General features: G+C 36.4%; 1 protein-coding gene and 1 long non-coding RNA gene across 5 annotated transcripts; one reads left to right on the forward strand and one right to left on the reverse strand.

Annotated features, from left to right (window-relative positions):
• The first annotated feature begins 5,102 nt into the window (after positions 1–5,102).
• On the forward strand, positions 5,103–6,357 carry LOC123307965. 4 transcript variants are annotated; one of them, XM_044890477.1, is made up of 3 exons: positions 5,103–5,511; positions 5,764–5,901; positions 5,989–6,357. In XM_044890477.1, exons 2-3 carry the CDS (start codon positions 5,769–5,771, stop codon positions 6,270–6,272), a joined length of 417 nt encoding a protein of 138 aa, XP_044746412.1. In that variant the 5' UTR covers positions 5,103–5,511; positions 5,764–5,768; the 3' UTR covers positions 6,273–6,357. The 4 variants fall into 4 exon arrangements, with proteins under 4 accessions (XP_044746412.1, XP_044746409.1, XP_044746410.1 ...); XM_044890474.1 differs by having other exon boundaries at positions 5,103–5,565; positions 5,646–5,901; positions 5,989–6,353; XM_044890475.1 differs by having other exon boundaries at positions 5,103–5,491; positions 5,646–5,901; positions 5,989–6,353.
• Positions 6,358–6,630: 273 nt separating this feature from the next.
• On the reverse strand, positions 6,631–7,058 carry LOC123308562. Its single transcript, XR_006537145.1, has 2 exons — positions 6,787–7,058; positions 6,631–6,730 (listed from the first exon to the last, which is right to left on the reverse strand). It is a non-coding gene; the product is annotated as an uncharacterized LOC123308562 (long non-coding RNA).
• Between the last annotated feature and the right edge of the window lie 4,927 nt (positions 7,059–11,985).

Raw genomic sequence — 11,985 nt, forward strand, 5'->3', positions numbered from 1 at the left:
GGTAGATGCCAACATGAGAATATTGTATATAGATGTTGGTGCCAAAGGGAGATTCAGCGATGGTGGAATATTTTCAACAAGTTTCATCAGTTCAAGATCGAATGATTCGACTCGTATCTCCGAAGATCAACCATTGTTGGAAGAAGGGAAACCAATGCCCTTTGTTGCAGATGCTGATGCGGCTTTTTCTCTACAAAAACATCTAATGAGACCATACTCAGAGTGCAATCTCGAAATAACAAGAAGCGGTAGTACAAGCACACCAGGAGTGTACTTAACTCCAAGGTTACACCTCTTCTTCTTCGAAGAGCTACCTGTACCAGTAGCGAGGAGGTTGGTGAGCTGTTGGGATTAAATTTTGAACAACTTCGCCTTGTTTGGATGAGATCAACCTCGGGATCAATGCAGCCTTCCTGAAGAATTGTAGCTCTTTCGTGGCGACTCCCTTGAGTATGATTGTGACAGCATCTATACTAGACGGCTTGTTGCCTGTGTCTTGCCTCGTCGAAAGCGTTACAACCATATTCAAAAACGGTGATAAACTGGATCCCAACAACTATCGTCCCATAAGTCTAGTTTGTGAGGTTGCCAAGATTATGGGATCCATAATCAGTGATGCCATGAGAGAAATATTTCAGGGCCACAATGTGATTCCTATACAACAGCAGGGTTCAAAAGAACCATCTCCTAAGCTAATTGGAAATATTCCTGAAATAATAGAAGAATTTGACTACAAATCTTTTCACCTCAATCAAGAATGATGGTTTGACAATCAATTTCCCTTTCAACTGGGGTATGCATGAATTAGAAAATTGTGAAGTTTTCTCCAAATTAGATCTTCAAGAAAACATTATGCCTCAAAGTGAAACAATTTACGCACATATAATGAACAGATCGATTAATGTCATGGGATATAAAACAACTATTGAAGATTTGGAGCAATGCTTGAGAATACTTGACATGGATAGAGTGTGCTAAGTTCAGAGCAAATCCTGTCATATTTTGATATCCCCCAATGCGATTGCAGCGCTTGCACTAAATTCAAATGCAGATTGCAGAACAAAAAGATGCGGTGTACCATACCGAAAAAGGTAACAGTAAAGAAATTCACTTTAGAAAGATGAATAACAGATTGCATTCTCCTATTAAAAAGTTGAAAACGAAAACAAAATGACGCCAAAATTGCACTTTCTCATCGGATCTTCCAACAGTGCAGAAGAATATGATAAACACATGTTACAATGCAAATCTCTGTAGGAGAATTGGTGTACGTTATTCTCTTGATTGGGTGTATTCTTGAGTTCTAATGAAAATAAAGAGCTCTGAGCTGTACAACTATACGAGAGAAAATGAAATACTACGTTACCATCACTAAGTAGGTACACTGTGAAAGTAAATGTCTACTGAAATAATTGAGATCTATATGGGGATACTGAAAATCCCTGTTAGAAATATTTTCTCATTTTCTGATATATCAGAAATATTGAGGACTCTTTTGAGGTTTTAAAGGAAGTTTTTGAAATGTTGAAAACAAAGACTAGTCACATGGAAGAATGGGAACGACATGAATGCTTACTTGTCGATGAATGTAAGGTGTCGAAAACAAAAAAATTCGACAAGAACTTGATGGACTTCATTGGGTTCCTTGATTTGGGAAGTCTCACCCCACAGGAAATGGAACACAAATTTGGAGACAATGCTTTGATCCTAATGTTCTAACAATTTGCAGGTCACGGCCTCCAAGCATTGGCGTGCTTTCTAGCTGGGGTTGCTCAATATCTAGTGAACCAAGCAGAAGCTCATAAAAAACAAGCACAAGCTGGGATGATGAAGAAGATAAGGAAGATGTTAATGACCCTGAGAAATATAGGTTTAGGATGATCATGTACATGGAAAATGCCCCCATAATTGTGTTGAACAAATACGCAAAACGTGGGGAATAGAGAGGTCCGAAGAGATATGGAACGTAGCTGATCATAAGCTGAAGAAGTTTATAAGGACTGAAATAACGACACAATGGGATAAGGCACAAAAACTATTTGAAAAGAAGAACTTGCTGCTGTCTAACAACACCTCTTTACTTCTGATAAACTCATAAAGCTTTGAAATCAAATGGGTGAACCACCCTGGAGGTGTTAGGAGCGAAAGCAAAATAACGACGTTCCTCTTAAAAAGAAAGAATATTCTCAATTCCTTAGGAATTTTGGAGACCGAAATACAAACCAATAAAGATATAAGAAAAGAAAAATTCCGAAGTGATCATTTCAATGAGGCTTTGATGTCCTGGATAAATGACTGGAATAGCGAATCATTCAAGAAGTATGAAGTGAAGAAACTGTACGGAGACTTAAGCACCTATCCGGACACTATATCTGCCATAGACATGCTGGAAAGGCTCACTATTTCAGATGATGACGACGTGGCTGGAGACGTTCTCACGAAAATAACGCTGGAGTGTCTAATTGTTTGTGAAAACACTGCTTTTTTCAAAGATGTCATCACTAGTGACGAAGCAAATTGGAACCGAATAATGTTGAAACACTTTGAAATAGAGGACACCAACGGGCCCTGTTGTTATACCCCATGGAAAATTAGAGAAAATTGAGAATGTGCTCAGATTTTCTACACCTCATCAAATGTTTGAGGAATAATTCAAAATTTTGGATATAATAATGAAAGTTGGTCAGAAATTACCATACTTTTATTCCAATTATTCCAAATTTAAGAAGGTTGGGTAGAATTTGCCCACTTCGAAAACTTGATTGTTTATGAATCAACTAAAAGTTTTTAAAGAGGCATAAGTTGGCGACTAGTAACATATACCCAAAATATGGGGAAAAAATGAATACTTGGTTGGCATTTCAGGAAAGATGAAAGTTTGAGCTCCCTTCAATAAGGGGATTTATATGTATTCTAAGAATATTGTTAATATTTGATTTTCAAGACTTATAGGTGTAATGAATTCCTAAAAACCTTTCACCGGATTAAGGCAGAACTCTAAGGAATATGAGGTGATTATTTTCCAAAATTATGTAAATATAAAAGAATGACATGACAAAAACAATTTTTACAAGTTCATATCCATATAATTAAAATCGATTAAATGATTAATAGGATATGAATACTTTTTTGGTATATTTGAAATTGTGGAGGCAGAGTTTGCCTCACGAATATTTCATATCCACATCGACATAAAATGAAGAATTCAAGGCAATAATATCACGCACTCCTGCTCTATGCAGATATTTGACAGAAATACGCTTCAAGTACCTAATGTCGTCAAGGCTAAACCAAGATCATTTGGTGCCAATTTCCATTATTATTGAAGCCATTAATAGCAAGAAATAGCAACTTTCAGCATTTCTTTGGCATAATGAGAGCAGCATGAAGCTTTAATAGCCATCCTGACTCTATACAAGTGGGGCAAATATTTTGCTTATGTCCATATATTTCTGAAGTAAGATATATTCATTTTCTCTTTTCGAAGTGACCACTAAACGGTGTAGACCCCTCTTAATTTCAATTATGGATTTTCATCAAGTATCGGCCACATCAATTCAATACCTTGATTGTTTGTTTGTGAATTGTTGAAAAGTGTGTCGAAAAGGTATCTAATACAGAATGCACAAAGAAGTTCAATGGGTTGACGTAACGATGTTATCTGTGGTTATGACAGCGAAGGGAGCGAGGTTGCCAGACTATTCACTTTCCCAATCGACTTTTGTATAAAATTGAATCCTAGGACTTTGGAATGATTTCAGTTACTGTCACCAGAGAGAAAAGTTATTTTACCGTATGCATAATAGATATTATAGTATATTTATATTTATATTGGGCGCGATTTTCCCTCGAATAGATCGAAACAAGAATAGACTTTGAAAGAGTGATCAGTGTTGGATTCAGTCTTTTAACTAAGTGCCAAGTTTGTGAAGTGTTAAGTGAGTACTAATAAGTGTCCATCAAAGTTTTAAGTGCTTTTCGTAAGTTAGAGTTCGAACTGCTAAGTTATCACCATGGATTATCAAACATGTGAATACAAATTGTTCGACATTTTTTCGATATGCCGCGAGGAAGATAGACTTAATGAGTTTCTGAAGCAGCACGGTGTCCTCGATTTTTCTAGAGAATTGAGGTGTCCAAAATGCAACGAACCTTCCATTTCACAGAAACAGATATAGATATGTCTGTAATTCATCTCGTGTCGTTGTACAATCAAGAAGAAGAGTTCGGGTGGAATGCAATTTCACACAGTCGGCTAAAAAAATACATTTTTCAGCAACAGCAAAAAATCTATCTCCGAAATATGCGGAGTTGTTGCATATTGGTTATATGAGTTCAAGCAGGAGGATCTTGAATCTGAAATGGCTTGGGACAGTCATACGGTAGTCAATTGGGTAAGTTTTTGTCGGGAAGTTTGTTTTGTTGTAGTGGAAATTCAGAACGTTTAGACGGAGTGGGCAAAATGATAGAAATTGACGAGGCAAAATTCGGGCGTCGTAAATACAATAGGGGTAAGGTAATCGACGGCCAGTGGATTTTTGGGGGGATAGAGAGGGGAATTAAAAAAGTTTTCCTGGTACCTGTCGCTAACAGGAGCCAGGATACCCTGTTAGAAATAATTAGGCAATGGATCCTACCAGGAACTACGATTATGTCAGATTGTTGGAAGGCTTGCGATTGTTTAAATCAGAAAGGCTTTCATTATCTGACCATAAATCAATGCATAAATTTCGTAGGTCTCGGGTGCGCACACTCAAAATGTAGAGAGAATGTGGAGGGATGTGAGGAAAGACATTCCAAAATTTGGTCGCCGAGAGGATCATTTCATTTATTATCTGTCGGTTTATTACTTTCATAAAAAGTTCCCTAGAAAGCAAGACAGGTTCCACCAGTTCTTCAAATACATGGGTGAAGTGTATCCCCCCACAGTCTATCCAAAGGATGAGGAAGCAAATAATTAAACAGTTCGAAATTTGCGGTTTAGTTTCGGTAATAATTGTAATTTTTGTTTCTATGTCACTATTCATATTTGTTCGTAACCTAACCTTTTTTTTCTTCTCACAATCATTCCTTTTTTCCATTCTCCTTTCCAGGCAAAGGTGGCCCACACCTACCCGTGGTCTTTGCTGGATGACTTTTTCAGAATATGCCGAAGCGTTCACAAACTTACTCCGAGGAAGACCGAATATGCTCCGTAAGCGTTCATAAACTTCCTCGGAGTTAACTCTGCATACCCACTTTTGAAGTGGATAAAGTCATACTCTGACGGTTTTGACATAAGGTTCGCGTTGATTTAATGTAATCTGTGGTCAGAGGTGATGTTCTGTCCTACGCTAGCACAGTGCAGTCTCATTTGAATTAGTTTGAAGCTCAAATAGTTTTTTGTTTAATCATATTTATTTAATAAAAAATGGATTACGAATTTATTTGTTAATTTATCATTGGCAGTGGACACTGTGGACAGCTTTTGGAAGTTCTCAAAACGCCTGATGTAAGGGCGTTTTATTCTCAGTAAGCTGGTATTTCTGCTTCTACCTTAGAGTCAAGACCTAATGAAAGATCGAAGTGCGTATGGTCTGATATTGATGCGAAAAGTTGATACAGTGCCATGAAAATGACAGTAAATTCAAGTGCGGTTCCTACAGGAATTATGCTGTTTGGAAGATTATTTCTTCAGAAATGGATACCTACGGTTTCAACTGTTCTTCCAAAAAGTGTGAATTCCAGTGGAGGTACTTGAAAAACTGTACATGAGATCTGTAGATAATATGGGGTCCAAAGGTTCAGGCGAAGCACCACATTGTTCCAAGTATTTTGAAGAAATGGATACCAAATTTGCAGATCGCCCCTCGGATCGCCCAAATGTCAGTCCAGTTGCATTGGCAAGCTCGTCTAGAAGTGGTATATCATTTAGCCAATTTAAATTATATGAAAATAGATTCAGTATCTGAATCAAGGCTCAGATTTCATATATAAATATTATTTTAGGCAGTTCCTTAAACCTCCAAGGCTTGGACATGAGCAGCCTAGGAGGAAAAATAGTCATGGACAGACATCTCAACCGATCCAAGATCTGGAAGCCAAAAAAAGAGACTTCATCAGGAGAGGATGAGGTTCCAGGAATAATTCCTTTCAGAAATAAAAAATTTGGTAGCCTCTTCAAGGAAGGAATGATGAATAAAGGTAGCCAAAATAATCGATATTTTGAATGTTATTGTTGCGCCAAGAATTCAAATAGTTATTCTAATGTTTATTTTTGTTATATTCCTTAATTTTTATAATGTTTCTTTATTTTCATGATGTTTCTTTATTTTTGTAATGTTCAGCAATTTTTTTTACATTCATATATTGTTTTAATGTTCATTTATTATTTATCCACTATTTGTTATTTTTATGAAACTTCAAATAAATATATTTATTGTCACGAAGTTTTTCCTTTTACCAATATACAGTTATGAACTGTTAAATTCATCAATTTAGCAATTGTGATTGTTGATTGAGCAATGCTAATTCTCATGATTTATTGATATATCTTTTTGACATATATTGCCACGAGATTACAAAATATTTCAACGATAATAATTCGTAATATAGGTCCTGAGGAAACAGTACTCAATAAAATTCAGTAAAATATGTTTAAAATTTATTGGGTTTGCGAAAAAAGATTTCGAGCAATAACATTTCTTCTGTTTCTGCCTCATCAGTGTTATTCTCAACCATTTCTTCTAATCTAAAAACATTCAGCTGAATGATTCAATATTTGGTTGGAGATGGATAGATACTCACTGTGAAGATATAGATTAATCATTTAAATTGTTCAACTGGCCTTCTTCTATCATTTATTCTGATTCATCTTCATCAGATATACATATGTTATGAAGGGCACAGCAACCAAGAATCCTAGCTGGTATCAAATCTGCCCTGTTCATGCCCAGTTATTTCAACGGTCTGAAACTTCCCTTCAATAAGGCAAAACTCCCTTCAATACGTTGCCTAACCCGACTGAGTTGTGTGTTGAAATTAATTTCAACTTGCAATAAATCCCCTCGTTTGATATAGGGACTGATACACTATTGCTTCACAGGATATGCTTTATTTTCGTTTGCACTTTTCTGCACTCGATTTTAGTATTCATTTTCTGATTGAATTTACACCAGTGTAGAGGAGGTGTAATTTATCTACATCTTCTTTTGACTATGTGTAGATAAACTACACTTCCTTTACACTGGTGTAAATCAAATCGAGTGTAGAAAAGGGCTACACTTTTTATGCAAACGAAAGGACCTATATTCATAATTAAGAAAGTAGTGGAGGGGATTCCCGATTATATTTTTTGGTTCAACCGTATGCCTGTCATCTGAGTGAATGTTCTTTTAAGCTTGAACCCACAGCTCCTAATACTTTTTCAGAAGTATTTATAGTCACTCGGAAATGCATCCTGAATTGTTCCGCTGTGAAATTTTGATTAATGTGAAACAAATAATTTTCAATTCTCACTGGTTTCTGCCCCCGGCTATTTGCAGGGACAACGAAAAAAAATTCTTCATCAGAAGAAGATTCTTCTTCACTCATCTGAAATGAGTATCGAGATTATATAATTCAAAATTCATTATTATCAATTTATTCACATTCAAAAGTTCCCGAGAATCCATTATAATTTACACTATAGGAGCCATGTTACACATTTACAACTGCCAAAATTCAAGATAAAAATACACAAAGGGTTGTCTCTAGCACGGATACACTCAAAAATTGATAAAAACGTAAATATAATTTATAATCGAAGAGGTTAATCTTTGTTATAACCTATAGCTTACTCTGACGTTTGTCAGAGTTAGATTGTGAACGACGAGCTCGGAGTAGAGATCGGAGTATATTTCTGATCATACGGTCATACTCTTACTCGACTCTCGGAGTAAGTTTGTGAACGCAACCCATTATTAGTTGGAGAAATATATAGCGAGTTCGGCAATCTCCTCGGACCGGTCGGATTGCTCTGAAATCGTTCGTTTATGAGATCCATATCGATGGGAATACACACCGTTCGGCAAAGAAAATCTGAACGATCTTTCCTATATGACGTAAAGTTTTTTATAATCGTCTCGTAATTTGTAAATACCTATGACCTTAACATTACTTTTTCTGGGTGGTTAGTAAAATATACACTGCGCAAAAAAATTAACGCACATTATGGAAATCTCAAATTTATTCTACAACTGAAGGTGTTCTCAATGATAAATAATTATTTTTATCAGAATTATGCATGCATATGTTATCCACTTTCAACGGTTTTCTTCAATACAGATGTTTTTTCCCAGCAGGAATAAAAAAAGATGATATTATCAGATTTTGAATGTATTGGCTCCATTCTAAAATCAGTTGTTCTCGATCAATTCTGGTGATCAATAGTTTTTCTTTCGTTTGATTTTCTACACTCGATCGCTATGCAACGCGAAACACGCAATTTGACCCAAGAGGAATGTGCCCAAGCGGTAGTTTCGCGAGAAGAAGAACACACACACAAGAAGAACACAAGAATTGCAAAAAGGTTTGGAATTTCCCATTCAAGTTTTTCCAGAATGTTGCAGCGATTCAGGGAGACAGGTATGAACGTCCGAAGACCAGGACAGGGTAGACCACGGGTAACAACTGCCATTCAAGAACGTTACTTGAGAGTTTCTTCGTTGAGACAACGGTTTGCAACCGCTCGCCTCCTTCAAATTCAGCTTGAGCAAACTCATGAGGTGCAAATTAGCACTCAGACAATAAGAAATCGCCTCAGAGAATATGATTTAAGGGAGCATATCCATTGGGAAGAGGCCAATTGGGAAAGAGTTCTCTTCACAGATGAGTCTCGATTCTGCCTCTACCATTGTGATCGACGTTCCCTTGTATACAGAAGTCCACCTGAAAGATATGCTCAGTGCAATTTCCTGAATACTACTGGTTTCAGGGGAGGATCGATTATGGTATGGGTGGAATATCTTCGACTGCTCGCACAGACCTAGTGGTCGTTGATAATGGAGCTATGAATACTGATAAGTATATGAGGAACATTCTTGAAAAGCATGTAGTGCCATTTGACCCATACATTGGTGGAAATTTCATTTTTATGGACGATAATGCCAGACCCCATCGTGCGCGCATCGTTCAGGAGTACCTTGAAGAGGTTGAAGTCTCTCGAATGGAATGGCCAGCAAGAAGTCCAGATCTCAATCCGATTGAGCAGGTTTGGGACAACCTCAATAGAAGGCTGAGAAGTTCAGAAAATCATCCAGCTACTCTTAATGACTTAGGAATCCAACTCGGAGGAATCTGGGAAGGATTAGATCAGAACATTTTAAGATCACTCATTTTGAGTATGAACCGTCGTTGCCGAGCTGTAATTAACGCAAGGGGTGGAAATACCAAGTATTAAATCACTTATCAGCATTTCAGTATTTCGAAAATTGTTCATTTCTCTTCTTTCACATAAGATTCGGTGAAATCCTGAATTTTTCTTCCATTTAATGTGTCTTGTTTCGTTCAAAACCTTCCCGAGAGAACATAAAAAATAAGTTATAATGTCAATGTAGAGTTAACTTCCATTAAAATTGAGATTTTCAGAATGTGCGTTAATTTTTTTGCGCAGTGTATGAATAAAATGTATTCAGAAAAAAAATTGTTCAAAATATTGAATCATCTCAACGATGATGTGAAAATTATTCAGGATTGAAGATATGACTTCAGACACTTCAAGCAAGTTTTTCTTATGGGACACAATGACAAATCACAAATAAACAACATAGCAAAAAGCCCCAGTTGCTCTACGATTTGTACAGTTCGTTTATTTCAGACAAATCTATGGCCGCATTCGGTATTTACGTCTGATCAATCTGACTGCTCTGGATCGTTTTGTTATTCCATGGGGAAATAATTCAAATGCGTTCTTTTATTCGATTCGGACTAGTCTGATGCAAATCTGTTGGCTCCGAGTATTTGAGTGGATCAAAGCGATTAATCTGGTCGTTTGAGGTTAGATCATTTGATTGTTTAGGAAGTTGGTTGAAAATTTCAAAATTGTTGTTTATTAAGAGGTTGGTTTAATGTCTGTGAAACTATAATTTAGGAATATTGACGGATATTTGGCTGCATGGCGTCAATTTTCTTTAATTATTTTTGTTTATGATTACAGTTTGAAGTCGATTTGAATATCTTTTAACATCAGCAGCTAATCTGTTGACTTGTGGACCGGGCAGACTCAACAACAAATATGCCCCTTTTAAGTTTATATGATCATGTGGATGAAAGAGAGTACTCATTTGTAGTAACAGAAAAAAAATATGAAGGAAGTGCTGAATGATATCTGTTTGATCTAGAACTTTTTTCAATTCCCCTTCAATCCGTCTGCTCTAGAGTCATGTGACAGAAAATCGCTCAGATCTCAGCTGCGAATGTACCCTATATAAATCCGTATAATCTCTTGTCACGTGACTAAAATAGCCGTCAGCTGTCGGATCCTACTGCCGAACGCGGTAATAATTTCTATGCTGAGCGTCTATATATGCTATACCGTCAGTTCCGGCCTTGCCTTACCTTATGCACAGCCCTTTTAAACAGAGAGTCATGAACACTGTCGCAACATCGCAAATAGCTTGGTGTGGAAGGGCGACTTTAGGCCGCAGTGAGTGCTCTATAGGAACGCGATTTTCAAATACATTTCAATTAGTACAATAATCGACATGGTATGTCTCAAATTTAATAAAATACCTATAAGACACTATCCTAAGCCATACTTGTTGAAAAAATTGGATTGACTCATCATATTTATGATTCGAGAACAAGTTAATGAAAATAATTTGAATAATATGAATGATAAATCCAATTATTGTGAGAATATTGCATATTTCGAACCCAACTTATCGTTCAGCAAGAACCAACAGAAAGGTGTAGTGCCATCTCTTCCCACAAAATTGTGTAAATGAACGAGTCCAAATATTATCGAGGAGTTGAGAGTTAAGGAAGTATGAGCGAAAACTGAGAAGGACCGTCCGTTGAATGAATTCACTCACAAAAGAAACAAATCTGAATTATAATTGTCCATACCAATATTTAACTCAAAATATAAATATGAAATTGAAATACGTACATAAATAATTACAATCGACAGAGGAGAATCTTGAAGATCTATCGTATTCCCATTTGATCGAATTCTGTATTTTTTTAGGTAGTGTCAATAAATTATCACAATCCCGAACTGTTGCCTTCTATTTTTCTCGAGAGAAGCAGAAAATCAACTCCTTGAGAGAATTGAAAGGAAAAACAGAAAAATTTTCTGCAGAATTCGGAAGTTTTGTTTTATCTCTGAATTTTTACTCATCATCTGCCTACAATTTTGTGAAAAACAAATTTGAAAAAAATTGTAGCTGGAACCACAGGGTATACCACTGCGGCAATAAGAGCTGTAAAAATCAAAGTTGAAATGGAAAAATCAAAGAAGAAACAACTGATTGCCGGACTTATAATGGACGAGATGTCAATTAAAGAATATGTTGAGTAGACAGGCTTTAGACATGTGGGATATATTGACTATGGAACTGGAATCCAAGAAAATGATGGTACTCCTAGAGTCAAAAATTCTCTAGTATTCATGCTGGTGGCTTTCAACGCAAAGTGAAAAGTTCCAACTGCTTACTTCCTGATAGATAAGCTTACTCCGTAAGAAAAAGCCAATCTGGTTAGAGGCTGCTTGATTCAAGTAGGAACCACTGGAATTTTGATTAAAATTCCCACTTTTGATGAAGCAACATCAAATTTATTTATGTGTACCGTCTTGGGAGCAAAGTTAAACTGGCCAGATATTAGGCCATATTTTTTTCAACCGATAACACATGAAAAGATTAATGAAATCTTGGATGCTTGCCACACGACCAAGTTGTGTCAAATACACTTGGCGATTGGCGATTGATGAATTAGTTAAAAAAGGTATTCTCAATTTCTTTTGCA

The sequence above is a fragment of the Coccinella septempunctata genome, chromosome 2 (genome assembly GCF_907165205.1).
Source record: "Coccinella septempunctata chromosome 2, icCocSept1.1, whole genome shotgun sequence".
NCBI classification, from domain to species: domain Eukaryota; kingdom Metazoa; phylum Arthropoda; class Insecta; order Coleoptera; family Coccinellidae; genus Coccinella; species Coccinella septempunctata.

What these genes read in the sequence shown, in the direction of transcription:
- LOC123307965 (XM_044890474.1), top strand. Translation starts at nt 5,751, where the DNA reads ATGAGATCTGTAGATAATATGGGGTCCAAAGGTTCAGGCGAAGCACCA. An exon ending in GGCAAGCTCGTCTAGAAGTG is followed by an intron (nt 5,902 to 5,988) that starts GTATATCATTTA and finishes ATATTATTTTAG; the next exon opens with GCAGTTCCTTAAACCTCCAA.